The sequence below is a fragment of the Mercenaria mercenaria genome, chromosome 5 (genome assembly GCF_021730395.1).
Source record: "Mercenaria mercenaria strain notata chromosome 5, MADL_Memer_1, whole genome shotgun sequence".
Taxonomy (NCBI): Eukaryota; Metazoa; Mollusca; class Bivalvia; order Venerida; family Veneridae; genus Mercenaria; species Mercenaria mercenaria.
In genome coordinates this window covers 49,964,400-49,991,952 of record NC_069365.1, presented here as the reverse complement: position 1 = coordinate 49,991,952, position 27,553 = coordinate 49,964,400, and the positions used below count along the sequence as shown (strand labels likewise).

General features: G+C 34.4%; 1 protein-coding gene across 1 annotated transcript; it reads left to right on the top strand.

Annotated features, from left to right (window-relative positions):
* Positions 1–194: 194 nt before the first annotated feature.
* LOC123557091 (dolichol-phosphate mannosyltransferase subunit 3-like) lies at positions 195–25,256 on the top strand. The gene is made up of 5 exons (XM_045348319.2): positions 195–277; positions 17,786–17,905; positions 18,652–18,681; positions 19,035–19,112; positions 20,263–25,256. The coding sequence occupies exons 1-5, from the start codon at positions 275–277 to the stop codon at positions 20,314–20,316; spliced, it is 285 nt and encodes a 94-aa protein (XP_045204254.1). The 5' UTR covers positions 195–274; the 3' UTR covers positions 20,317–25,256.
* Positions 25,257–27,553: the final 2,297 nt, after the last annotated feature.

The following is a 27,553-nucleotide window of genomic DNA, read 5'->3' as shown; positions in this document are numbered from 1 at the left end:
CGCGGTTTTCGGGAAAAGTAAATATAAAAATTAAAAAATAAAACGACTATATTAAGTCCTAAAATAAAAATGTTAATTATATGAGTTATTTTTTAACAAATGAATTACACGCATTAAATACCTGAATTTAATTTTCAATTGTAAATAAAATGAGGGAGTAGTTTTATTTCTGTTTGAACTTATTCTAGATAAAGCGACTATACTGATTTCGTTTTGAAAAAGTTATTATTATAAATTTAGTAATGGTGGAATTTTCCACGTTGAAAACAAAATAATGGTAATTTTTGTAAATTAAACGTTATCTATGGTACACAAGCGTGTTTTATTTAAAATTAACGTTACATCGAGTCAAATGCCTTCATTTTTGCCAATGATCGTTGACGTATTCGACCTGATTGTCGGTGGTGACTAATTTGTAATAGTTTTTCGCGATCTAAGTAATTTTTGAATAATTTTGAAATCACTGTCGGTAGGTCAGGCACTGCTACTGATGTTTCCATGGCTTCATTTATAAGCAGTGACCCAGTTACATACCCTCAAAACTAAGTGGTGATCATTAGAATGTCATTCTTTCAATAAAAAAGATGAAATCCAAGAAAACATGATATTCATCCCTTCAAATACACAGTTTTCTTCAGACATAATTTTAATATGAAATTAGGCGCTGCCTATCTGACGGGAAAACCTAGTCATACAGATTCTTTCTTTTTTTTTCTGTATAAATTGTTCTTTCTGATATTTTCAGTTTTGACAGTAAGCCTGATGGTTTTGCTCTTGTTATAAAAATTAACAAAGGAAAATGTTTTAAAATGTTTTGTTTAAATGAACGTAGATCTTATCATTTCTTTAAATGTATCAAGACTAGACAGACAATGGAAAATATTGTTCATGATAATAGTGATATTTGAGTGCACAGAATCTAGTCCCAAAATGCACCCATACTGGTACTGATGATAAACCCGGACAGAAAATGACCTGTACCTGTAAGTAATTGTTATCAATGGTTGGTATCAAAATGATGTATAACATTTGCTGAAAACTTTACATAATTCAAATTTATATTTAGTAAGCAAACTCACATGAAGTGGGGGCCTGAAAGGGGTATGTAAAATGGGGACTGTACGAACGTTGATAAATTCGACCACTTTGTCATTTACAAAATTTTCCTCATAGCATTATCATAGGCGTAGGAGCAGGGGGGGCCAGCGGGGGCCAGGCCCCCCCCAAAGCTAGGAGAGGGGGGGGCCAACTATAGTTTGGCCCCCCAATATTTTGGAAAAGAGATATAACCTGCAGTCTAATATAACATTTACTTACTTAGTTAGCATCATATAATTCTTTTCAACCTAATTTCTGATTTGCATTTGGACTTCACTTGTATTCTGACTTGTCTCTTTCTGTAGTGTGAGTACTGAAATCTGTATGCGCCATGCCAAGGATTGCTTGATTATATTTTATAAAATATTATATCATTCAGCGCAATCACTACAGTTCCGGTTTGAGCGTCTGCAAAATCTATGTAACTATTAAGCCTGTTTACGCATGTAAACGTTATGTATTTTTTTGTTTTTCATTTTCCATTCTAGGGAAATGATATTTCCACAACTTTATATCACAATTAGACAAATGCAGCGCTAACTGATTGTATGTCCAGGGCTTCAACAGAACAATGTAAAAAAAACAGCACACTTAATTAGAACAATACATAATATGACTGATTAAGACAGTTCAGTGCCTAGTCGTATGTGTATCATCAGAATAACTCAATGATTGCTAAAACATAGAGGCTTGAGAGGGCCTATGGCCCATTTGGCGCCTGTACAAGGCTTTGTCATGCATAATGCACCGGGGGTACCTTGCCGCCCCCCCCCCCCCCCCCCTTCGCTGCCGGTCGAAAAGGTTTGGCCCCCCCGAAAGTTAAACTCGCTCCTACGCCCATGATTATATTGAAACTTTCCCTAAAATGCTGCAACAGTCATTCTGGATCAAATAATGAAAAGTGTCCAAAAATTTACAGGCAGAACATTGGTTTTCTGTTCCAATAATTGCAAAAATTGTGATAAACATCAATAAAAAAAAAAAATTGGGCCAAAGCAAAAAAAAAAAATATTTCAAGCAGCTGACGAGATTCGAACTCGGACCTCGCGCATGGAAAATATGAGCGCTAACCACTGGACCACGTTGAAGTGTTACGCCAATTACAGTTAAAATTATGTATATAAATGAATTTTGTTAGGGCAGCGGGACTAAATTCGTTTTACTTTGACATTTTTGAAATTATTGGCTTTTCTACATTAAAAAATATAAATAAACGATGATTTAATTATTCAAGCACTGCTGTAATGTAGCCTACATTATTATTCAGTATTGGAAACAAAAAGCGGGCCGCTTGAATCATCCATAAACTCCCTACATGAAGAAACCCGAATAACACCGATTTCCATTAATACCGCGAATTTTCAACTCGATAGAATAATTTGTTTTGATAATGTGGCGCCGGATCGTTCTTAAGCAATTTTATTTTATCAAATGTCGTCCTGAAAATTATTTATTGCGCAAACTGCACGGCAGCAGTTCCGGGAATTATGGGTAAAAACAACAACAACGAAACGGTGAAGGTATAGAACATATTCCCAAGTTGAACGGTATATAGGTTTACTTTGACATATACACGTACACATTATCTATAGATGGAAAAACCTTCGGTTTTCCCGTATCATTTGATAGTGAAAATGCAACCTATAGGTTCTGAATGAATGTTTTTAGATATCATCGAGTCTTATGATGTTTGAACTATGTAAAATTAAAGTACATCTCTCAACAGTGAGCTATAGTAATAGTACTTTTATATATTTATCTCATGCAAGGGTTCATAAACATTAATTATCAACTAGATATTTGATGTTTTTGTCACAAAAAAGCAGAATTTTCTTTGAATTTGGAGTCAATTTTGCAGTATTGCCCACTTTTTCCCAGTATTTCCCACTTATTGCAATTTTAGGAGTATTTTCCAGTACGGGAATTTCCGGTAAATACCGGTGGGAATTCCTGCCCCTGGGAAATTCCGGCCAACCCTGGTATAAAACTGTTTTGCGTGAACGTAATTTATTTTCCTTTCGTATGTTAATTATCTATGTTATATATGATTGAATTCTGAATAATATACTACAGGTTAGCAAATTAATCCATTTATATCTTATCACTTAAGTCTATTTCTGTCAAACAAAAGGTGTTGATTAAATCACAACACCTGTGAAGAGTTTAAAAAATTAACACTGAAGTCTATTTCTGTCAATCAAAAGGTGTTGATTAAATCAACACCTGTGAAGAGTTTAAAATATTGACTTACAATGAAACTAATGACTTTTTCTCAAAATATAATAATAAATAACATTAATATAGAAAAAAGTAAGAAGTCACAGAACAAATTGAAGTTTAAAAAGATCCATTGATTAAGTTGACTATATTACCCTGAATTTAGGGTACCATAATTTATAGAATTATGGTCAGTAAAGTAACAGCTACATTGTATCTTCTGCCCTAACAACCTATAAGAAATAAAAAAAAAAAAATAAATCTCAAATAACAAAATATTTAACAATATCTTCAGTATATTAAAAATTGGGGGTGAAAAGTCTAGGGTTTGTAAAATTGGGGGTGAAAAGTTTAGGGGAGGAAAAGTTTTGGGGGTGAAAAGTCTGGAATTCAATCAGGTCGGAGACTTCCCCTGGATTGAGAGACATTCTCTTGATCAAGACACTGTCTCTTGTTCGAAAGACAAAATGTCTTTCGATCGAAAGACTCACAGTGAAAGAGTAATTAAAACTCTCATTTTAGAATGCGCAAATTTATTTCAAATATAGAAAATTATCTTTCTGTTATCAAATTTTCAAAATCCAAATTATTTGGGAATTTTGTTTAAGCATTAGAATGCTTAAGCAAACCTCTATGACAGTGTGTTTCTTGTAAAGTTTACTTGAAATAACAAGTTGTTTAAATGAACAAATAATGCGACTGTAATGAAATGGTTGTTTTAGTAATGATTTCATGTTTTTTCAACACTTAAGGTAAATACAGTCTTTCGATCGAAAGACATTTTGTCTTTCGAACGAGAGACAGAGTTTAGATCGAGAGAATGTCTCTCAATCCAGGGGAAGTCTCCGACCTGATAATAATACCTGAAATGGGAGTTAATATTCAAAACTTAAACAGTGATAGAAGATCGATAGCATGACAGTAATTTTTATATACATGTTCGTGAGATACATGTAACCTCAACACCAAATCTAAATTTAATTGCAATATTTTACTCATCCAAAATTCTGCATATCGAAACTTATTTTAGCTTGTTGCATTTATTTATTTAATTTCAAAGGACACTAATATGAAGTAAGGCAAAGCCTCAAAGCTAGCTCAAGGAAATCAGGTTTAGCTTTAAAGAATATATTACAATACAAAGAAACTATTCACTACTCATAAGAAAGTGAAAATTTGCGAGAACCTATTCACTTGAAAACAGCAATTTTACATTAAGTGTCATCATACCTATTACAGCAAAATTGCAAAATTTACGGAAAGCTGATGTCACGGTGACATCATTTCGTATTCACAATGTTCTCGTACTGGCTTTAGGATTATTTATGACAATATTTTCCTATTTATGTGCAATGTTTAATCTTTTAAAAGAAAATAATCATTTTTTCAATTAACTGGAAACCATTCTTGCATGATTTTTGAGTGATGAATAATTTTCAGCAATCGAATGAAGTTCTGTATTCACTGTGGAGAGAACTACTTCCTATCCGCTAGGGGCGCCCTGTTAGCTTCCAGCGCGAAAGTTTTTAAATCCAACATCAAGTTTGAAAGTATACTTGCGTTACCGTAAAGCTCGATTCTCGAGCAGGCCCTTTGGGCTGCTCTTCAAGCTGGCTACTAAAGTTATATTTAGAAAAAGGACATGACCTAGTTAGAAGCCCATCAATGGGTACCTAAATTTTGTCTTTTTGCATCTCAAAAGTAAGAAGAATCAGCACCTGATTTTTTTTTGTTCATATTAAAATGATTAAAAATTATTACTGGTATTATTTTATATAAGTTTTAAGTTGTTAAGTTGTTAAGAGTGCACTTGATAACTCTACTAGATGGAAAAACAACAATAAATCGCTAGTTAAGTTTCATAGGGTATCACTTAGAGCACACCTGGGCTTGTTTTTTACCATATAATATTCTATTCTGGATGTCTGCTTAGAAAGTTTGAAGTGCATATATTTCAGAAACTCAAGTATGCCCTCACAAGGCAGCAACTTGTGCGTACAAGTGCACTGGAAGCTTAATGCCTCAGTCATTTTGACAGCAATTTTTCTGAGTCGTTGAAATACATTATTAATAAGTTCTTGCCGATTTTGACACGATTTTCAGTAGTTGTAGAATTTGAATGTTTCTGACCAACAGTGAACTTGATTTTAAGGGATGAAGACTAAGTGTTTAATTGATTTTATTATGAAATATTGAGGTTATCTATGCAGCAAGTAGGCTTATCCAATCCAGTTTTATTTTTCTTTATACCTACCCCCTTTATTGAATGGCATTTACGAGGCAAAATGCCTTAGTACTGACAACTACTATTAAAAGTTTGTTTGTTTGTTTTTGGTTTAACGCCATTTTTCAACAGTATTTTAGTCATATAACGGCGGGCAGTTAACCTAACCAGTGTTCCTGGATTCTGTACTAGTATAAACCTGTTCTCCGCAAGTAACTGCCAATTTCCCCACATACTATTAAAAGGTCAATGCATTCAGCCAAACTGAACAGAAAGAATAAGGTCAGTAATTTGGTTGAAAAGTGTACTTCCATGGTTTAGTTGAAAGAAGTGCTAACCAAATATGTGAAATTAGATGTTTTTTATGCTTCTATTCCAACGATAGAAAGTTTTTAAACCCAAAGCAGGGGTTTAGATAATATACAGGCAAGAGCCAGTATGCATCTTTTTTTATGTTAACACCATTACTTACTAGTATTTCAGTAGGAACTGTTCAGCACCATTGTTTATTCTAGGATGTGCGAGAATCATGCTAGTTTTTATGATCCACGGGGGTGGGGAGCATATTGTTGCCACCTTGTCTGTTCGTTTGTCACACTTCTTGTTCGGAGGATAACTCAAAAAGTATTGAAGGTACTAAGTTGCATCTTTACACAATGATAGAGCTCGTTGAGAGGAAGTGCAGTGACAAGGTATCATAACTCTAGGTGGTCCAGTTTTTTTAATTATCTCCTTTTTGAAAGGCGTGTTCTGGTATGCATAACTCGAATATTATATAAGATTTTGACTTGATACTTTACATATTGATAGAGGCCAGTGAGAGAGAGTGCAATGACAAAGAACCGTAACTCTAGGTGGTCCCATTTTTGAATTATCTCCCCTTTTTGAAAACGTACTGGCCATAACTTGAGTACGTAAGGTATTGACTTCATACTTTACAGATTGATAGAGATCAGTGAGTGGGAGAGCAATGATAAAGAACCATAACTCTGGGTGGTCCCATTTTTAGCTCGACTATTCATAGAATAGTAGAGCTATTGGACTCAATAACTCAATTTTGCATTTTACAAAATCATGCCCCTTTTTCAACTTAGGAGTTTTTGGTTAAATTCTTATATGTAAGCTGGTATCTCAGTACCCACTTACGGGAATGGATTGAAACTTCACACACTTGTCCACTGTCATGAGCTGATAAGCACTATGCAGGTTCCATAATCCTATTTTGCTTTTTTTTACTAAATTATGCCCCTTTTTCGACTTTTTTATTCATTCAATCGAAAAGGATGTTGAATAGTCGAGCGTTGCTGTCCTCCGACAGCTCTTGTTAAATAATCTCCCTTTTTAGCTCACCTGAGCAACAAGGAGCCTTATTGTGATCTTCGATGGATATTCATAAAATTTAGTCAGAATGATTGCCTTGATGAAATCTAGGTCAAGTTAGAATATGGGTCATCTGTGGTCAAAAACTAGGGCACTAGGTCAAATCAAAGAAAAACCTTGTGTATGCAATAGAGACTGTATTTTTCAATTGATCTTCATGAAATTTGGTCAGAATGATAGCCTTGATGAAAGTAAGGTCAAGTTTGAATATGGGTCATCTGGGGTCAAAAACTAGTTCCCTAGGACAAATCAAAGACAAACATTTTGTATGCGATAGAGGCTGTATTTTTTCAATTGAAGTTGATGAAATTTGGTCAGAATGATTGCCTTGATCAAATCTAGGTCAAGATCGAATGTAGGTCATCTTGGCTCAAAAACTAGGTCACTAGGTCAAATTGAAGAAAATAATTGTTTACACTTAAGGGACCACATTTTTGGTCCAATCTTAATGAAAATTGGTCAGAATATTTGTTTCCGTGAAAGCACTAGGTCAAAAATGTTTACACTGTTATGGTGTGTTTCTCAGGTGAGCGACCTAGGGCCATCTTGGCCCTCTTGTTTTGAAAACTCTGTGTTGGGCATAACTCAAATACTATGTAAGGTATTGATGACGTGATACTTTACATATTCATAGAGATCAGTGAGAGGGCCTGCGCTATTAAAGAACCACAACTCTTGCTGACCACATTTCTCCTTAACGCAACCTCCATGACTGAAAAGCCCCTATTGCTACAGTACTTTCAAGAAGGTATTGCCGATCACCTTGTTGTCCAGATTCTGCACCTTTCTTGGATGTATGCGCAACAGGGTGTGGTATCCATTCATAAACTAAAAATGACATACACTGTATTGCAGCAAAAATAGCAACGTAATTTTTTTTGCGTAAGAGAGATGTTTGGTTGACATCACAAGATTGCCTTCCCTTTGGTCAAGTGATTATATGATATTTTTACCATCTGTTATCTCCCAAGATTTACATTTGACAAAATATGAGAGTTTCAGGCATAAAAAATCATGTATCGATCAGTTTCATAAATATTATCATAATTAAATGTTAATGGGATTTTATTACTGGAGAAAAAAATAACAATTTTAACAACTTGTGGGCATTTTTCTGCTATGTTTTCAAGGCTCTTATGTACTGGTATACAAATTCTTTGAAAAAGAAAGAGAATCACAACTTTTTTTCTTCCCAGTCTTCCTGAGAGGCATCATATCCTTGTTTTTTTTCTCAAAAATCCCCCCACCACTTTTTTCACAAGTACGAGGGATTTTCCCCCTCTGGAATGAACACTGCAGCACCCTACTTTCTATTTTTTTGTCAGTTCAGGATAGAACTTATTGCAAAATTAATGTAGATTTGGGAAAAAGTGATGTCCTTTAAAGATAGATAGAAAAATATCTGAAATTATTGTAGGCTATATAAAACAAAAAAGGATTTGAATAAATGACCTTTAATGACTGAAGTAAGACTTTTTTGAATACATCACTGTCATAAATTATAGTTGTATAAATTATGTTCAATGCAAAAAATTCACAACATTTTAAGAAGTTTGATTTTTGTCCATATTTTGGATAGGTTTGCCAATCTGGGTACAAAGGTCAATTTCAGTCTGAAATGTCAGAAAATATGCTGAACAATGCATGCATTTTTTTCTTATTCATAATAATGAATTATTTTTCAGAATCCCTATAAAAATAATGCTAAAGCTTGACCTGTCACGAAAAATAGCGGTAAAATGAGGGTCTGAATTTGGCCTTCTATACTATTTGTAGGGGGGTAATACCTTTATTAAATGTTTATATCTTTGCAAAACCTCAAAAATTCTCAATGAAACTTTGTTAGATTTTTGGTGTTGCACCTTTTCTAGAAATAAAAGTGAAAAACTAGAGAAAGTTGATAATAGGAATAAAGTCAGTGATTAAGTCCAGAAAAATAAATCTAAAGAAGTCTGATGTAAATAGATCTTAATTTTCCCATTTTTGTACACTTTCTTGTAGAATTGGTGCTTTAATCATGTTTCACTGTTAGAATCTGAAATGGATTTCTCGAGAGTGCATGGATTTTATGGATATATTCTAAAAAATGGCAAGTAGGGGTTACCGGTATATTTAGGGTAGCAGATCACCACTAAAGATACTAACTGGGATTTTGGCTAAAGGTTCTCCACTGATCTATAAGGGCATGTTAAATGTGTTATATTGTTCTGCTTTGTTCTCTCCCTGTTGTGTAAGTAATTCTAAATGAAGACGCATGAGGGAAGTGAGCTGAAAACTTAATGTTTTGAGCTTTTTGTTGCAGTATTATTACTCCACTTCTGTTTCATAGTGCAGAAAGATTTTGTTTATCGTCTAGATCCTGATTATTACCTAAGATGGTTGCAGTTGAGATTATGAGTTACAAGGGAAGCAAGCTAAAAACATCTGAGTGTATGCTTTAAATAGGAATAGTGCCACTGTGATATTATACCAAATGGTGATAGAGCTATGTGAATGAAGCAAGATGTCTCATGCTATTAAATTTCACCTTAAAATAAGGAACAAGTGAGCATCATAGGAATAATGCAAAGTCCCTTAATATTATTATATGTTGCAGATTTTAGTGAGGGGGCCCCGTTGCACCCCCTCCCTCCTCCCAAATCTGCTACTGACTTGACTCTAAATCAAATTATTTGTAATACACATATTTTTCTGCAGTCTAATGATTAGATCTAGTCGATAAAGGCCAAACATTGAAAATCTTTGAAGATTTAGTTATTTAGAAGAAATGAAATTTAACCACATTTATCGCCAGAGTTACTTGAAAATCAACTTTTGTTTATATTTTTGATATTATTGTTTGGCACCAAATAGAATTACAGATCACATTTCAGGATCTACAAATATTGATTAAATTACACAGCAAGAAAGGTGATGCTCTCTATGAAGATGAAATTCTTAATGATATTAAATACTGTAGTTTAATACTGATTTATTTAAGCCTGGGAATCCAGTCTGACAATTTCTAACTTTTTTTCTAACTGCAAATTAAACTCTATGAAAGCCAATTAACACCATTAGCACAAATTAAGTAGGATCTTTATTATGTATGATTTCTTGTGACAAAGCACCAATATTATCAAGGGCTTCCCAGACTGCTGATTTATCAAAGACAACCAATCATTAAAAAGATGAATTTCTTCAGTCTATTGTAGTCTATTATATGACTGTTTATAAGATAATGATATTTATAATACAGTCCCTACACTACTATATATAAGCAACGTGAAATCAATATAGATAACGCTGCAGAAGATATATTACCTCCCTTTTATAATTGATTATACAATATTTTTATAAGTATTACCAAATTTGGTCATGAAGTATTTGAGTTGTAAAAATTTAAACTTTTTATATATATTTTATTAAAATTCAAGTAGATTTTTTTAGAATCTGATAAATTGACAAACCAGTTTCAAAGTTATTAAGATTCTATATATATACCAAATTAAAGCGTTGTTTAATGGTTCGAATCCCGGCTCGGGCAAAGAAGCTTAGTCGGTTTCTTTTGAGGCCTCTTTGCTGAGTAATCAGTACTTGGGGTTAAGCGCAATAAAAAATGTTGTGTGTGTGGTTGGTGTTTGGGTATGTAAAGATAGAATGTAAATTGGGGGGAGGGGGGGGAATCATACCCATCCACAAAAGTAAACAGTTTTCTGAATCAAAGAGCTATAAAAATATGTTTTATACTTCTTTGTCTGAATTAAATAAACAGTATATATAGAGGATATTACATGTTGAATTTTAACTCGTTGAATAAAATGCGAGGCTGTGCAGAGCATTTTATTCGAGTTTAATCAATCCAATGTGGAAAGAAATGTAATATGTAAGTTTTTCCTGCTGAAACATATCAACATTTCTTCTTTCTTTACGAATTATAGACCAAGTAAATTTAACCAATGTCTCCTATAGATCTACTTAAAACGATGCCAGCGTCAAAGCTTTATTACACTAGTGTATTATCAAATTTATGTGTCATTCCCACAACGTTAAACATGTGATAACAATTTAATAAAGGAAGTGTCTAGGGGTACGGATCCGTACCTCTAGAATCTGATTCTAGAGGTACGGATCCTTACCTCTAGAAAAGCCTGTTAGGGGTTTTCTAGGGGTACGGACCTCCTTTTTCTAGAGATTTAGGGTTATTTATATCTTAAATTTTGTTGAAAATGAAATAACAACAAAGTCTTAACCAGTCTTCACTTAAAACTTGGATCTAATTGGTTTACAGATACCAGCGTTCGTCCGATTGTTTACCTTCTCTTTCAAAACCTAAATAAGCGAGGAACTCCAAAAGAATACACTGTTCTGTGCCGATAGGAATTAGTTGTTGTCAAATAAACTGTTGATAACAGCTAGATTAATGAATGAATCTATCCCTTAAATGAATTCTATTTGAAATTCGGCAAATAAATAAATAAATAAATAAATTAGGCATAATAATATGCACCAATCTATTTTGTTATTTAACAATGTACATTGTTGTATAATGGTAATCGGCACGGAACTTTAATAATCAATTAAGCGGCATTAAGTAAAAGAAACTGTTTGTGAAAACGTCCCATGTATCTCGTAACGGCTGCCAAATGTGTGAAAAACGTAAATACACTAAGGGCTAATTATCAATTAAAAATAGTTTTCCCCCAACATACTTAAAATTATTTTGTTTAATCTTTATATCTTTTTTTTTCTGCCAGTTCGAAACTTCGTGATTTATTTGGTGTTCCTCGGTTATTTACGTTCTGAAAGAAAATATAACAAATCGGATGAATGTTGTTATCTGTAAACCATTTAGATCCAAGTTTAAGGTGAATTCTGATGAAATGTTATTTGTTATTTCATTTTCAACAAAATTTGAAATGTAAATGACCCTTAATCTCTAGAAAAACGGAGGTCCGTACCCCTAGAAAACCCCTAACAGGCTTGTCTAGAGGTACGGATCCGTACCCCTAGACACTTCCTTTAAAGGTCCATTACTAAGGGAAAGTGAGTTGGCAATTTTTTTCATAGCCAGTGCATAGACTTCTGCAAGACACTAAATAATGAAGATTGGCAGGTCAAAATTTACAGAAGGTCTTTGGAACTCAAAGAAATGTATGTGTATTATGTTGAAATTTCAATGAATCGACAGAATGACCCCCCAGGTCTTTTTAACTTTCTTCATACTTCATAGAAAAATAATTGTACATATACTGCGATTTATTTCGAATTTTTACATACCAACTTTCATTTTCCAATAAAATGAAATAGTTTATGTGCTTTTTAAAAGAAATTAAATTGTTCACTTTCCTTAGTATTGGACCTTTAATAAAATCGTGAACTTTCGAAATGTCAAAATATTTTAATGCCCCATGTGCATACTGTATTGCTGGAACTTCCATGTCCCATTCTTAATTTTTTCATCATTTTGTTATGCCCCCTTTTTGGACATAGCTGTTTCTCAACTACACCATTCTGCACATTGTGTACTGAACTCGTATAGTTTCCATCCAATTTAAATGAAACTTGGTATAATCATCAGCATGAAGTGGACATTCGTTCAAAGTGTACCCTTTTTAGCTCATCTGATTTTTTGAAAAAAAATGATGAGTTATTGTCATCACTTGAGCGGTTGTCGGCGTCGGCGTCGGCGTCTTGTCGGCGTTGCCTGGTTAAGTTTTATGTTTAGGTCAGCTTTTCTCCTAAACTATCAAAGCTATTGCTTTGAAACTTGGAATACTTGTTCACCATCATAAGCTGACCCTGTATAGCAAGAAACATAACTCCATCTTGATTTTTGCAAGATTTATGGCCCCTTTTGTACTTAGAAAATATCAGATTTCTTGGTTAAGTTTTATGTTTAGGTCAACTTTTCTCCTAAACTATCAAAGCTATTGCTTTGAAACTTGGAATACTTGTTCACCATCATAAGCAGACCCTGTACATCAAGAAACATAACTCCATCTTGCTTTTTGCAAGAATTATTGCCCCTTTTGGACTTAGAAAATCAGTTTTCTTGGTTAAGTTTTATGTTTAGGTCAGCTTTTCTCCTAAACTGTCAAAGCTATTGCTTTAAAACTTGCAACACTTGTTCACCATCATAAGTTGACCCTGTACAGCAAGAAACATAACTCCATCCTGCTTTTTGCAAGATTTATGGCCCCTTTTGGACTTAGAAAATATCAGATTTCTTGGTTAAGTTTTATGTTTAGGTCAACTTTTTCTCTTAAACTATCAAAGCTATTGCTTTGAAACTTGCAACACTTGTTCACCATCATAAGCTGACCCTGTACAGCAAGCAACATAACTCCATCCTGCTTTTTGCAATAATTATTGCCCCTTTTGGACTTAGAAAATCATTTTCTTGGTTGAGTATTATGTTTAAGTCAACTTTTCTCATAAACTATCAAAGCTATTGCTTTAAAACTTGCAACAGTTTTTCACCATCATAAGTGGACACTGAACATCAAGAAACATAACTCCATCCTGCTTTTTGCAAGAATGATGGCCCTTTTTAGACTTAGAAAATCATGGGTAGGACAATATTTCTATTACACAAAAAAAAATCAGATGAGCGTCAGCACCCGCAAGGCGGTGCTCTTGTTTGAACTTGGCCCTAATATAACTTGTGTAATCAACATCCCCTAGAGTTTCCATCTAATTCAAATCAAATTTGGTATACACCATCATTGTGAAGTGGACATGCAAATATTTTTGGGGCTTTCACTGGTTTGGTTATTATTTTTATGCCCCCGAAAGGATGCATATTAGTTTTCAACTGTCCGTCCGTCCGTCCGTTCCTTTGTTCATTTGTCACAACGTTAACTTTTTGCATGAAGGCACTTCACTCGCGAACCACTGCACCTAGGACCTTCAAACTTCACATGCTGATAGTACTTATTGAGTACATGACCCCTACTGACATTGGGGTCACCAGGTCATAGGTCAAGGTCACCAGGTCAAAGGTCAAGGCGCTGCGGGGACATTTGTCACCATTAGTGACAGCTCTTGTTTGCATTATAATGCCCCTCTTTTGGTCTTAGCCATGTTACAGTTATATATGTACAGCTTGTGTACTCGGCCTCTTCTACAGTTTTCATATTTACAGTTTAATGAAACTTGGTATACTTCATCAGCATGAAGTGGACATACACATAATATTATCAGGTGTTTCATGTCCAATTATTATTTTTTTGAGCTGTGCCCATTTTTTGGACTTAGCCTTTATAAGAACAACCTCTGCACACAGTGTACATTGTGTACTCAACTCTTCCTCCATTTGCCTGAAATATGGTATACATTGTCAACATGAAGAATTTAATAAGTGGACATGTGCATATTTTTGAGACTTTCATGCTCTGTTACTTTTTAGCTTGTCTGATTTTTGAAAAAATCTACGAGGTATTGTCGTCACTTGATCGTCAGCGTTGGCGTTGGTCAAATCTTCTGTTAAGGTCCACCTTTTCTCAAACACTGTAAGAGCTACAGATATTTCCTTTGTTTTTGTGTGTGTTTTTAGCTCACCTGAGCACAAAGTGCTCAGGGTGAGGTATTGTGATCGCTCACCGTCCGGCGTCCGTCGTCCGTCCACACTTTCCTTTAAACAACATCTCCTCCTAAACCAACAGGCCAATTTTGATGAAACTTCACGTGGATGTTCCTTGGATGGTCTTCTTTAAAAATTATTCAAAGAATTGAATTCCATACAGAATTCTGGTTGCCATGGCAACCGAAAGGAAAAACTTTAAGAATCTTCTTCTCAAAAACCAGAAGCCCTAGAGCTTAGATATTTGGTGTGAAGCATTGCCTAGTGGACCTCTACCAGTTTTGTTCAAATCATGACCCCGGGGTCAAAATTGACCCCGCCCCAGGGGTCACTTGATTTTACATAGGAAAATCTTAAAAAATCTTCTTCTCAAAAACCAGAAGCCCTAGAGCTTAGATATTTGACATGTAGCATTGCCTAGTGGACCTCTACTAAAGTTGTTCAAATCATGACCCTGGGGTCAAAATTGACCCCGCCCCAGGGGTCACTTGGTTTTACATATGAAAATCTTCAAAAAATTTCTAAAAAGAAACTGGAAGACCTAGAGCTTAGATATTTGACATGTAGCATTGCCTAGTGGACCTCTACAAAATTTGTTTAAATCATGACCCCCAGGGTCAAAATTGACCCCGGCCCAGGGGTCACTTGATTTTACATAGGAAAATCTTAAAAAATCTTCTTCTCAAAAACCAAAAGCCCTAGAGCTTAGATATGTGGTGTGAAATATTGCCTAATGGACTTCTACCAAGTTTGTTCAAATCATGACCCCGGGGTCAAAATTGACCCCGCCCCAGGGGTTACTTGATTGTACATAGGAAAATCTTAAAAATCTTCTTCTCAAAAAGCATAAGCCCTGGAGCTTTGATATTTGACATGTAGCATTGCCTAGTGGACCTCTACTAAAATTGTTCAAATCATGACCCGGGGGTCAAAATTGACCCCGCCCCAGGGGTCACTTGATTTTACATAGGAAAATCTTCAAAAAAAATTCTAAAAATAAACCAGAAGGCCTAGAGCTTAGATATTTGTCATGTAGCATTGCCTAGTGGACCTCTACTAAATTTGTTCAAATCATGACCCCGGGGTCAAAATTGACCCCGCCCTAGGGGTCACTTGAATTTACATATGAAAATCTTCAAAAAATTTCTAAAAATAAACCAGAAGGCCTAGAGCTTAGATATTTCACATGTAGCATGGCCTAGTGGACCTCTACAACATTTTTCAAATAATGACCCCCTTGGTCAAAATTGACCCCGCCCCAGGGTCACTTGATTTTACATAGGAAAATCTTCAAAAAAAATTCTAAAAATAAACCAGAAGGCCTAGATCTTAGATATTTGACATGTAGCATTGCCTAGTAGACTTCTACAAAAAAATTTCAAATCATGACCCCTGGGGTTAAATTGGCTCCGCCCCATGGGGTTACTTGATTGTACATAGAAAAGTCTTTAAAATTTTCTAAAAAAAACAAACCAGAAGGCCTAGAGCTTAGATATTTGACATGTAGCATTGCCTAGTGGACCTCTACAAAAATTGTTCAAATCTTGACCCCCCCCCCCCACCTCCCCCCACGCAGGTCAAATTTACCCGGCCCCAGGGTTACTTGATTGTACATAGGGAAATCTTCAAAAATTTGCTAAAAATAAACCAGAAGGCCTAGATCTTGTTCAAGTAAGCAACTCTACTCAGGTGAGCGATATAGGGCCATCATGGCCCTCTTGTTTGTTTGATTGCCTCAGAGTTATATTTTATTCTACCAGGCATTTTCAGAGGGCATGACTGTGTTTTACATTGTTGATAATTATCATTCTTGTTTTGACTTTTGTCCTTGCCATTTATCTTGCAAACTGACAGAATAGTATTGAAAGTTGTTAATTTGTCTGGAAACTTGTTAATGCATCAGCATAAGACAGGTGTAGAGCTTAAATTCTTTCTTTTCACTTTTATAAAAGCTTTTGACAGCTGAAGTAATTTTTTTTTTTAAATTGCACATTTAAAATCATGTTGTGTTGTCATGCTGGGGATCAAATGGAATATTTCAGATTTAATCTTGGTCTGGTAAATATTACTTTTTTTTATTTTTCATGTGTTTTGCGTACTGTCATTTTGAGACAGATGACAGTCTAACTTGATACAACGTTTTGTTACGTCACATTTCTCTCATACATTACTTTGCTCAGAAACTGCACAGAAAGTCTTTAAAAATGCAATACTTGCATAAACAACAACAAAATATTTAGCAATTTGTCAAGATTTTTGAAATAAATATTTTTGATAATATAACATCCATTCCCTGGAAATTTTCATCAAAGTCTGTTGCTGCTAACACTAATCTTTTTATTGATATGTCACATACAAACTTCGTTTAATACCGAAATTAACCAAAAAAAAAAAACGACACTTTTATTGTTTTTGTAATTTTGCTTAGAATGGGTTTTTCTGTATTTCGATACTCAAATTTTACATGCAAACTGCAACCTGGGAACGTTCAAGAACTTAGTGAAGCACTTGTTCGAGAGTGAAACAATATACCGTTACCACAAAACCCAGATTTTACCTATATCGATTACAGGTCGCAGTTGTTTGTGAATCAATGCACTGATTTTATGAATTTTAGTATCAGGCTTTGTATGTTTCAAGCTGATAAAAGCAGTATGCATCACAAGGGGTAGTTAAGTTACCAGGAATGATACAAGGATGCTATAGTATCTATGGTATTAAAGTAAATTTCAAAAATGTCATTGAATAACTCCATGTATTATTGCTGTTTTTTTACTGTTTTGTTTAATATTAATTATTGAAAGGAGTGATTTCAGTGGCAATGGACTTTTGACTTGAATATGATAATGATAGATAAAGACAGACTGATGCTAATTATGAGGATGTTTTTATAAAAGACTTTTTTCTTAAATATTGCCTGTTATTACATACTCGTTTCTATTCCCCGTTAAGTTACACTGGTACCGGAAACGTCAATATTTTTCCATACACTGACGCCTGAATTTCATATCGGGTGCGGGACGTAATTCAATGTGTGTTGTTGCACTATTTTTTTCAATTTAGTACAGTTTTGTCAATCCTATTTAGGCTATTGAACATATTTATGAAATTAACTTAATATCTATATGTGTAGATGCGTATGTAATAAAAAGGTTATTATCTTTGCATCAGGAAAATTGCACTCGTTCTTCAGCGGAAGAATATTGCGCTTCTAAAGTTGCGCAATATTTCCGCTGAAGAACTCGTGCATATTTCCCGATACAAAGCTAATAACTATAATTATTTTACTGTATGTTTTTCAGCTACCGAAGTTGTTTCAGTGGTTGCTTGCAGGGGGGACATTTGTTGCTGTATGGATTGGTCTCATACTCGGTTACATTGACTCCGACATAAACGATTCCACAAAAGATGTTATTCTCTTTGTAAGTTTTGTTTTTGAAGCATACTTTTTGTTCTCTCTTAATTTGAACATTTTTGTTATAAGTTAACAATGTATAATATGCAAGTGAATATGATTAATTTTGTTATCGTGGTCTCCATGGCCAAGTGGTTAGGGACTGACTTAGAATTACTTGCCCCTTGCCCCTGTTGGTTTTAAACCTCACTTTGAATGATGTAGAATTCTTTCATATGAGAAAGTCATCGAGCTGGCTTTCAGAATGTCTATGGTTTTACCCAGGTACCTTCCTGTGCCTATAATAATGCCCAGAGGGGCACCAAGGGTTGTCCTCCATCATGAAAAGCTAGAAAGGTGCCATATGACCTATAATTGTGTCAGTGTCATGTTGAACCCAACAAACTATATGTGTGTTCATTTGTATATGCAGTGTATAACATACATTTGTATATGTAGGAGAGAAGTTGATGTAGTATGAAAGGCAGTAATCTTAGAATCTTTCTAAAATGGTTACTAGTACTTAGTTTGTCTTTGTTCATGCCGTTTTGTCCTCAATTACTGATTCCTCATGTTACACCTTAAAATTATTGCTGTGGAAAAATTCTACACCATTTTAATTGTCATCCCATAATCTTATCTCAAGATAGGAACTGCAAGATATCGAGAAAATTATATTTTAATGGAACAGTATTTGTCCAAATTTTATGAATCAAATATTTTACATGAATTATGAGTATTATGACAGACTTGTATATCGGCTTTTCTTTTCAGTTACCAGTATTCGTGATAGTGGCCTTTGCAGTAAGTACAATTTTCTTGAAAAGACTTCATAATCAAATTCGTATTTCATTAAAAGTTTTTTGAGTCTTCGTTTTTCATTTTACATTTACATGTACATGTAAACTTTATATGAAAGACAAGTTATTAGCTGCAGGCATAAGTATCATAAAAATATGTCACTTATTAAATGACAAAAACTTCCTTGTTAGAAAAAAAAATGTAAATTACGAAGTAACAAATTACTCTTTCAAAGGAAATAAATTAAGAATAAGATCTTTTAAAATACATTGACCTAAACCAAATTTACACATGTTTAGTCCAACCTCATATGTTATTGACAAATATGTTTTTCATTGAGATACATTATATTTTAGATATATTCAGTAGCTGTGATAGCATATAGAGTGGCAACATTTAATGACTGTCTAAAAGATTCTGAAGAACTAAAACAAGTAAGTACTTTGGGTATGACATGCTGTAAAATCATTTAATTTTGTGGGCATGAAATTTCGTGGTTTTGGTCAAAACGGCAATTTCGTGGTGATATGAATTCGTGGATTTCAACTTTTGAACATAAAATGAATGGGAATTTTACATGTTCATTGGGATTAAATTTCGTGGATTGACACAACCACGAAATCCACGAAAATTAGTCCCCCATGAATATTAATGATTTCACAGTAATACAGCTGAACCAGCCTTAGAAATCACCTCTGTCAAACAGCAACTTGCCTAACATAGCCAATCGGCTTACTTCCCAATTTTACATTTTGTTCAGCTTGTCTTAAGCAGTCACCTTCCTTTAGCAGTCAGATTATTTTGCTCCCTTGGCTGGCTGCTCAAAAGTGGGGGCTTGACTGTACATTCTTGTAATGAAAAGAATAATTTCTAGATGGTAATGGAATCCTGCAGCCCTATGGAAGATGTTTTTGAAACACGTCCCTGATCACATCATTATGTGGTCTAAAACCCTGCCTGGGTCATTTTGTGAGGAATTCACCAAACTGGTTTTCAGCTGTTCTCTAGTACCTGCCCATCCCTGAAAGTAATGTCCAGAGGGGCTGTCGGTGATCTCCCTTCTCTATTAAGGCTTGGAAGTTGTCATATGACCTAAATATTGTCAGTGGGACTTTAAAACCCAACATAGACAGTAACATGGCTAGTAGCCTACCAACAATGTATTGATGGAACAAAATTAACAAAATAGGATTGATTTTAATAAAATTAAATAATTTCATGCATATAAGGTTTGGGAAGTGGTTGCATCTGTTCATTTACCTGCATGACCTTTTTAGATGATTTAATAGCATTTAAAGCCTTTGTAACTGCCAAGACCTGTTCTAGTCTGTTTAACAGACCCTCGCTTATCTCCCTTTCTACCTTATATTTATTATTACTTCCCCTTAAACACATACCAAGGTTCATGCCAGTGAGTGTCACTCCTGTAAATCTACAAATAAAAAAAAGAGAGAAAAAGTCTTGTATCTATGCCTCTTTGTGCTGTTTGAACATAAATTAGTCAGCATATTGCATTCTTGGATCTATTTTAAATTTAATAGTACACATTCTCATGATTATCAGTATTGTTTATTTTCTGTTTAGGATATAGCAGATGCTAAAAAAGATCTTACAGCAAAAGGCATGAAATTTGATTGACAGGACATACTTATTATCTACACAAAAAAGACCAGATCTGCATGCTTGAAGCTTGAAGACGTCAACATGTTGTTGGGATTCGGAAATACTGTTGTATTGGCTATTTTGAGATGTATTTATTTTTTTAGATTAACTTAAAAGAAGGAAATGAGACAAAATTACAGAAGATGTTTAACATCCAATGAATGTGTTTTACTTCTTGAATTATTTATCGCAAGAAGGCCATGTCTTATAAAGACAACAAGTGTTTAAGCCCAAAAGAAATATTCGGTGAAAAATACACTGAGATATAACATTTCAAATATAAGGTTTTTGAAGAAATCAGTTAATGTACAAATAGCTCTAAAGACTTATTAGTGCCCTGGATGACCAGCCCATATGACTTCTGGATACTGTACACACAGAGAAAACGTCCTGGTACTGGTAACAGTTTGCCTAGAGTTTCCTTTTAACTTGATTGATTTTCATAGGATAAAGTGTGACACTGACAGCAAAATGCGTTTTTCTGAACAAAACATGCAGTAAGTTCTTAGTACTTTTCTCAAACACTGCCCAACTGCTTTTTCATGGAAGAGGTGTAAATAATGTATGCACTTTTGTAGTTGGGCGAGGTGTTTGAGAAAAATACTAAGAACTGATGGGAAACACTTTGTCTTAAGGAAAGCACTCATTTTGCTGTCTTAGACACTTCTTCATCTTATGGAAATCCGTCCCAAGTAAAGTGGAAAATACAGGCAAACTGTTAACTGGATCGGGACGTTTTCTCCTTATGTACAGGATCCAAAAGTCACGTGGGTTGGCCATCCCAATGCCACTAATATCTTGATCTGATCTTGTTATTTTTACATTACTAAGGACAAATAAAGGTTGACTAATTTGGATACAGTGATATATAGTTACTCTTCATAAATTAAAAATGTGATATTTACTACAAATGCAACAGTATAGTTTTTATTATTACATAGATGTGCAGATTATTTCATGGGTCCAGTTCCGCAACTTGATATTTGTTGATATTTAGCAAGTATTGTCTTCATATACGCATATATTTTTGAAATTGTTTTTTATTTATTTTGTTGTAATATAGTCCTTGCAGTTAAAGGGACTTCACTTTGTTTATGGAATAACTGGTATTTGAAAGTGCTTGAATATTTTGAACTTTTTAAAAGTTGAAAGACGGAAGTAGTTAGTGTTACTTTAACTCGGTATAACTTAGAATTTGTTTAGAAATTATAATGTAGATTAAATCTATAATATTCTTTAAGATCACAGAACACATCGTCAAGTTAGCAAAATAACAGCAGTCTCCGTTTGATTTAGTCTGATCATAAGAGTGATGAAATGTACAACATCCCTCACACCTTCTGTTATGGGCTTAAACAAAACTTTATTTGGAGAAAAATATTGAATACCGGTAGACGCCGAACAGAAATAAGACAAACACCGAGTTCAAGTATGGAGTCGCTTTTTACATCTGACACACTGCATTTATAAGGCTAAGGTTAAGTTTTGCAAACAGGTCTTGTTCAGTTTGAATTAACAGTCAAATTTTGTTCGCTCGAATTAGATGTGACCAGTAAAATTTTCCCAAATTATCGGTAGTTCAAGCCGTTGAACGGTTTACATTATAAATGGATTTTGCTAAGACCTGACAGTGAGTTTGAACAATAGTATTCAAATAATCAGGTTTGAAGCGAACAAATTTTGACTGTATGTCATCCTGTAGAAATCCATATTTGATAAAGTACCTATACAACTTAACGAGTCATATACAGAATAAAGATAGTTTTAAGTTTTTATATTACATGATTCATCAGTCAATATTTTTATGATTTTTTTTTACCGAAATAGGCTATGGAAAATACCTCGGTCAAAATAAATGTTTTGATGATAAAATCAGAACTTTTTTCTTAGTGACAAATTTTAAGTGCCAAAAGAAGTGTTATATTAAGGTGCCATTATCTTTTGATTTTAGACTTTTCTTTATAGCTTCTTTTTATTACAATAACAGCGACAAAGTAGTTCCAGGTAGATCTAAACATTATAAGCCTAGAAAAACAAATTGATTCTTTTACAGTATTGTGCCTGAATTCATGTCATTTTTTGATAATTTTGAAAAATATAGGTAATTATAGTCTTGTTTTTCTCTGGTCAGGGTTTTTAAAAGAATTTTTTTTTTTTTTTTTTCAAAATTGAAAACCTTTGGGTTTCATGTGGTATTCCAGTTATCAGTATTTGCATACAAGTTGAATAGAATATATGATAATTTTTGTCACATATTTTTCACTTGATAATAGATGTTTGTCAGATTTGACAAGGATGGTGTATTGATCTGTTGACAGGAATGCTGATGTATGTAAATTGTGTAAATGCTGGTAATTTACTACTTGTACATAATATTGATTGCATCCAGCAAATCAGTTTTCACATCCCGACTTGTCTGTGTATTTCCTAGGTCTGTAACATTTGTAGTTTCACATTTAGACTTGAAGAGATTATTCTCCGAACATAACTTTTTAATCTAGAATATCATAATTTTCAAAACATACTGAAAGGTCGGCAGCGAGATAAAAATAAGAAATTGGTGTCAGCATTACAGAAGTATGATGAAAGGCACAGAACAACATTCCTGCTGTTCTGTAAAAGCACATATTTTCACAGGGTAAAAATTTAGGGAGTTTGACATTTCGAGTATATTGGCTAAATTGTAAGAATGGTATCCTACTTGAATTTTACGAATGGTAAATATTTATGAGGATTAATTTTCGCAAAATGTAGGACATCGTGAATGTAGAGAAAATTAAACCCACACGAAAATTTCTGTTTTTACAGTATTACATGCAATTTCTGTTGCATAACTAATGCTTTTGAATACTTTCTGTATATGATACAGACTACATTGGTAATTTTAGAAATAAATACTATACAAAACTCAATGAATTACCTTATCTTTACTTTATATTTACATTGACTATCAAAGTTTTATAGATTTCCACAAACTTCTTTAAAGGAAATTTTTCTCTTAAATTCATTATTTACCATCATATGTTTAGTCATAGGTTGCATACTTGTCACTGTTGAAAAGCAAAATAAATTTTATGCCTAAGGTTTCTTTTAGAAATAAATTTTGAAGATAAAAATCCCATTTTTTTTGTGTTCTCTTTGTACACAAAGTGGTTTAAAAATATCTACACTTTTTTAAAATACAGAAATGATTTGTGTAGCTGTAAGTAGGACTTTCATGCCTTGTGTGACATATTTGAGCCGTGCCATGAGAAAACCAACATAGTGGGTTTGCGACCAGCATGGATCCAGACGCATCTGCGCAGTCTGGTCAGGATCCATGCTGTTCGCTTTCAAAGCCTAATGGAATTAGAGAAACTAATAGCGAACAGCATGGATCCTGACCAGACTGCGTGGATGCGCAGGCTCGTCTGGATCCATGCTGGTCGCAAACCCATTATGGTGGTTTTTCCATGGCACGGCTCATTTTATAAGATGAAACATTAGGTAAGTAAAAACAACTTGTATCAACTTCCAAAATGTCCAAAATTAGGGGCCATTTTCTAATGAAAATCATATTATGTACTCCTGTGACATTAACCTAGAGGCATACCAGCATATGTGCTAATGTTTTTAAAAGATAAATGTTTAATTTGTACTATTTTTCAGGATTATTTACCTGTAATGGCGTAAAAAGCTGATAGGAAATTTTTTTAAAGTTATTATTCAATATATATATTTATTTTGCAATATTCCTGATTATTTGGTCTGTGTATATATAAATGACTTCACCAATTGTCATTTTGTAATATAGACTGGTAAATATTCTTTATCACATTTATTGATGAATAACATATGGCAGAAGCACAAACAAAATGGCCGCCAATTTGACCAAATATTTAAATGCTCATAACTTTCTTATTTTTACTCCGGTTTTGAAAATTCTTTCACTTTGTTAAATGATTTAAGAAATCCCAGCAGACGAAATTAACATAAGAACATCGTTACCTTACCCTTTAATTGGAACACAACAGTTGTTATATTTCAAGAGGAATAATTTCATAGTTTTTAATCAGTGACACTTCTGTTCGATTAAGAGTATTTAGATTTATTTTAACAACCTTCTGATGTTTTTGTTGTAATTCTTATATGCCTTATTTGTAGTGATAGTTGATCAAATATAGAAGCCATATTTCTTGGTCCCAGTAAGGTTATTGTAAAGTCTGTGTGTCCTGTTAAAAATTACCGCGATACTGCAGACTGTGTTATTTTTGCAGACTTCTTTAGTGATATCTTGCTTGGTAGCCTTATTCAGTGTTAAGAATTCTTGAAATGGGAGTGACGCGGTACAGTTTAAATATGCACATCTCTTTTTTTTTTAATTCATGAGTGTCATTATTCACAAATTTTAGTGAAAATAAAACCCTGTTGAGTATTATCAAGTCTAGTTCACTAGTATTTTACAATTAACCCTTACCATGCTAAATTTCTATAATGGACTGGTCCATCATCCAATTTGGGCAGTACCATTTATCATTTGAAGGGGTGTTTACTAAATATTTACTGACTGAATAGCGAACAGTGCAGACCATGATCAGACTGCACGGATGTGCAGGCTGATCTTGGTCTGCACTGGTCGCAAAGGCAGAATCACTTGCCGCCAGCAAGCTAAGGGTTAAATATTTTAAGCATAAACTTAAGAAATTATCAGATTACTAATATTTTTGAAAAATTGTGGTTGTCAAATAAAGAAAGATTATATGTACGAAAAAACATTGTAAAAAAGATAATTCAGTTTTCAGTATGCAGGTCATTTTCTTTTTTGCCTTCATTCAATACATTATTAATTAGAATAAATGAATTTTAAAACTTGGTGATGTGTATCATTTTGTCGTTTATAATGATTATACTGCTATTAAACTTTGTTTAAAAATAAATGAGAGTTTATCTTTTACATTTATTCTTATTGTTTAAAATTTCATGAGCAGTTCTCTCTGCAGAATGTGACCAAGAAAATACCCAGTAAATGGTCAAGACATTGTCAGTGTTACTGTCTCATTACGGTTGCACCATAGGTGCTTGAAGCTCTGTCAATAAATTTGTAATATCATATCCACCCAATTTGATATACTCCTCGAGAAATCTGACCTGCATTTATTTTTGTTGATGAGCTTCAAATGCCTCACCATTTCATTACATTTAGAAATCAGGAAAAGAAAAGACCAGAAATTATTTAAAAAACAAGAGCTGTCTCCATAGGATGACATATGCCCCCGATGGCACTTTGAATGAGTAGTTATGGCCGATGTTAGAGTTAAGGACCTTTGACCTACGGATCTGGGTCTTGCGCGCGACACGACGTTTACTGTGCTTCACATTCATGCGTAGTTATTTTAAATCCATGCATGAATGACAAATTGGACGGACACGCCCATCAATGCACTATCATGAAAAATGACCTTTAACGTCTAAGTGTGACCTTGACCTTTGAGTACGGACCTGGTCTTGCGCGTGACACATCGCTTACTGTGGTAAAACATTCATGCAAGTTATTTGAAAACCATCCATGGTTGACAAAGATTATGGACGAACGCCACAATGCACTATCCTTTAATGTCTAGTGTGACCTTGACCTTTGAGTAGGACCTGGGTCTTGCGCGTGACACGTTGATTTACTGTGTACACAATTCAGCCAATTATGAAAATCCATCCTTTGATGACAAATATGGACCGGACACGCCCCATCCATGCACTGTCCTTATGTCTAACGTTACCTTGACCTTTGAGCTACGAACACTGGGTCTGCGCGCGAACGCTCGTCTTCTGGTACATTCATGCCAAGTTATTTGAAAATCCATTCCATCGATGCAAGTATGGACCGGTCCAAGAAAATTGCGGAACAGACTGACAGGACTAATAGACCGAGATGACAGACCGACAGACTGACAGACCGACAGACCGACAGACGGTTCAAAAACTATATGCCTCCCTTCGGGGGCATAAAAACGCTGAACAGCAAATTATTCAAGAATTTAAGGTAGTGTTACAGTGCAGATACCATTACAGGGAGACTTACTTGTCACCTTCACCATTATGGATCTGAAGGATGGGGGCTGTACATGAAATGTTTTCAAGACCTTACAGTATTGATACATTTTTAAGATTGTTTCTACCCAATTGCTGTGCTTTGTCAAGAAATCACAGAAACAATGATTCTAAATGTATACAGTCCAAGTGTGTTTTTCACCCATAAAACTGTTAAAAACTTAAGTAAATTATAAAAGTCAAAGTTCCCTAAAATCTATTGATGCCAAAAAGCAGAATACTCCAGAGGTCACATTTTTCGCTTGGACACGTTTGTTTAGATGTCATACCTGCTAACATGTCAAATTAGTAAACAAGATATGAGCCGCGCCATGAGAAAACCAACACAGTGCTAACGGTTTCTCTAATTGCGATAGGCTTTGAAAGCGAACAGCATGGATCCTAACCACACTGCGCGAATGCCCAGGCTGGTCTGGATACATGCTGGTCGCAAACGCATTATGTTGGTTTTCTCATGGCGCGGTTCATGGTTTTTACCAGAGGTTCCCTATAGAAAGAATGCTTGCAATTTGCAATCCCAAGAACTGCCTTATCTTTTATTGTTTCAGGGATTTATAACTGCAAGGTATGATTAAAAAATGTGAATGAAATAGAAAACAAATGACTTGCAGAGGAAGTTCCATTTAGATATGAAATACACAGCACTGTATGGCATCTACACACTTTGCATATGTCTTGATTTCTCATACCCAGGGCAGAAACTTCTTAACTGTGTTTCATTTCTTAAGTACATGCCACTCTATTGTCATTAGGTGTGTGTGTGGTCATTTGCTTACACATTTTACCCTTTTTTGTGTTGTTTACTTGAATAATGCTGTAACTTCGTGTTTTGAAGCTAAATATTTCATTCTTGTAACGGTATAGGACTTGACTACTACATAGGGAAGCTGTCAAGCTCAGTAAAACACTTGTGTTCTGGGCATGGGCATAATGACAGGACTTTCATGTCCGATTTATTATTTTTCAGTTATGCCCCTTTTTCACTTTAAAAGCCATGTAACAACTACATGTGTACCTTGTGTACTCCACTCCAACCAATAATATGAATTCAAATGAAACTTAATACAAATCAGCAGCATAAAGTGGACAAGTGCATATAATCAGGACTTTTCTGTCTGATTACTACTGT

Excerpts from the sequence above, each read along its gene's own strand:
- LOC123557091 (XM_045348319.2), top strand. Across the intron at positions 17,906-18,651 it reads CAAAAGATGTTATTCTCTTT|TTACCAGTATTCGTGATAGT; the intron begins GTAAGTTTTGTT and ends TTTTCTTTTCAG. Across the intron at positions 19,113-20,262 it reads ATTCTGAAGAACTAAAACAA|GATATAGCAGATGCTAAAAA; the intron begins GTAAGTACTTTG and ends TTTTCTGTTTAG.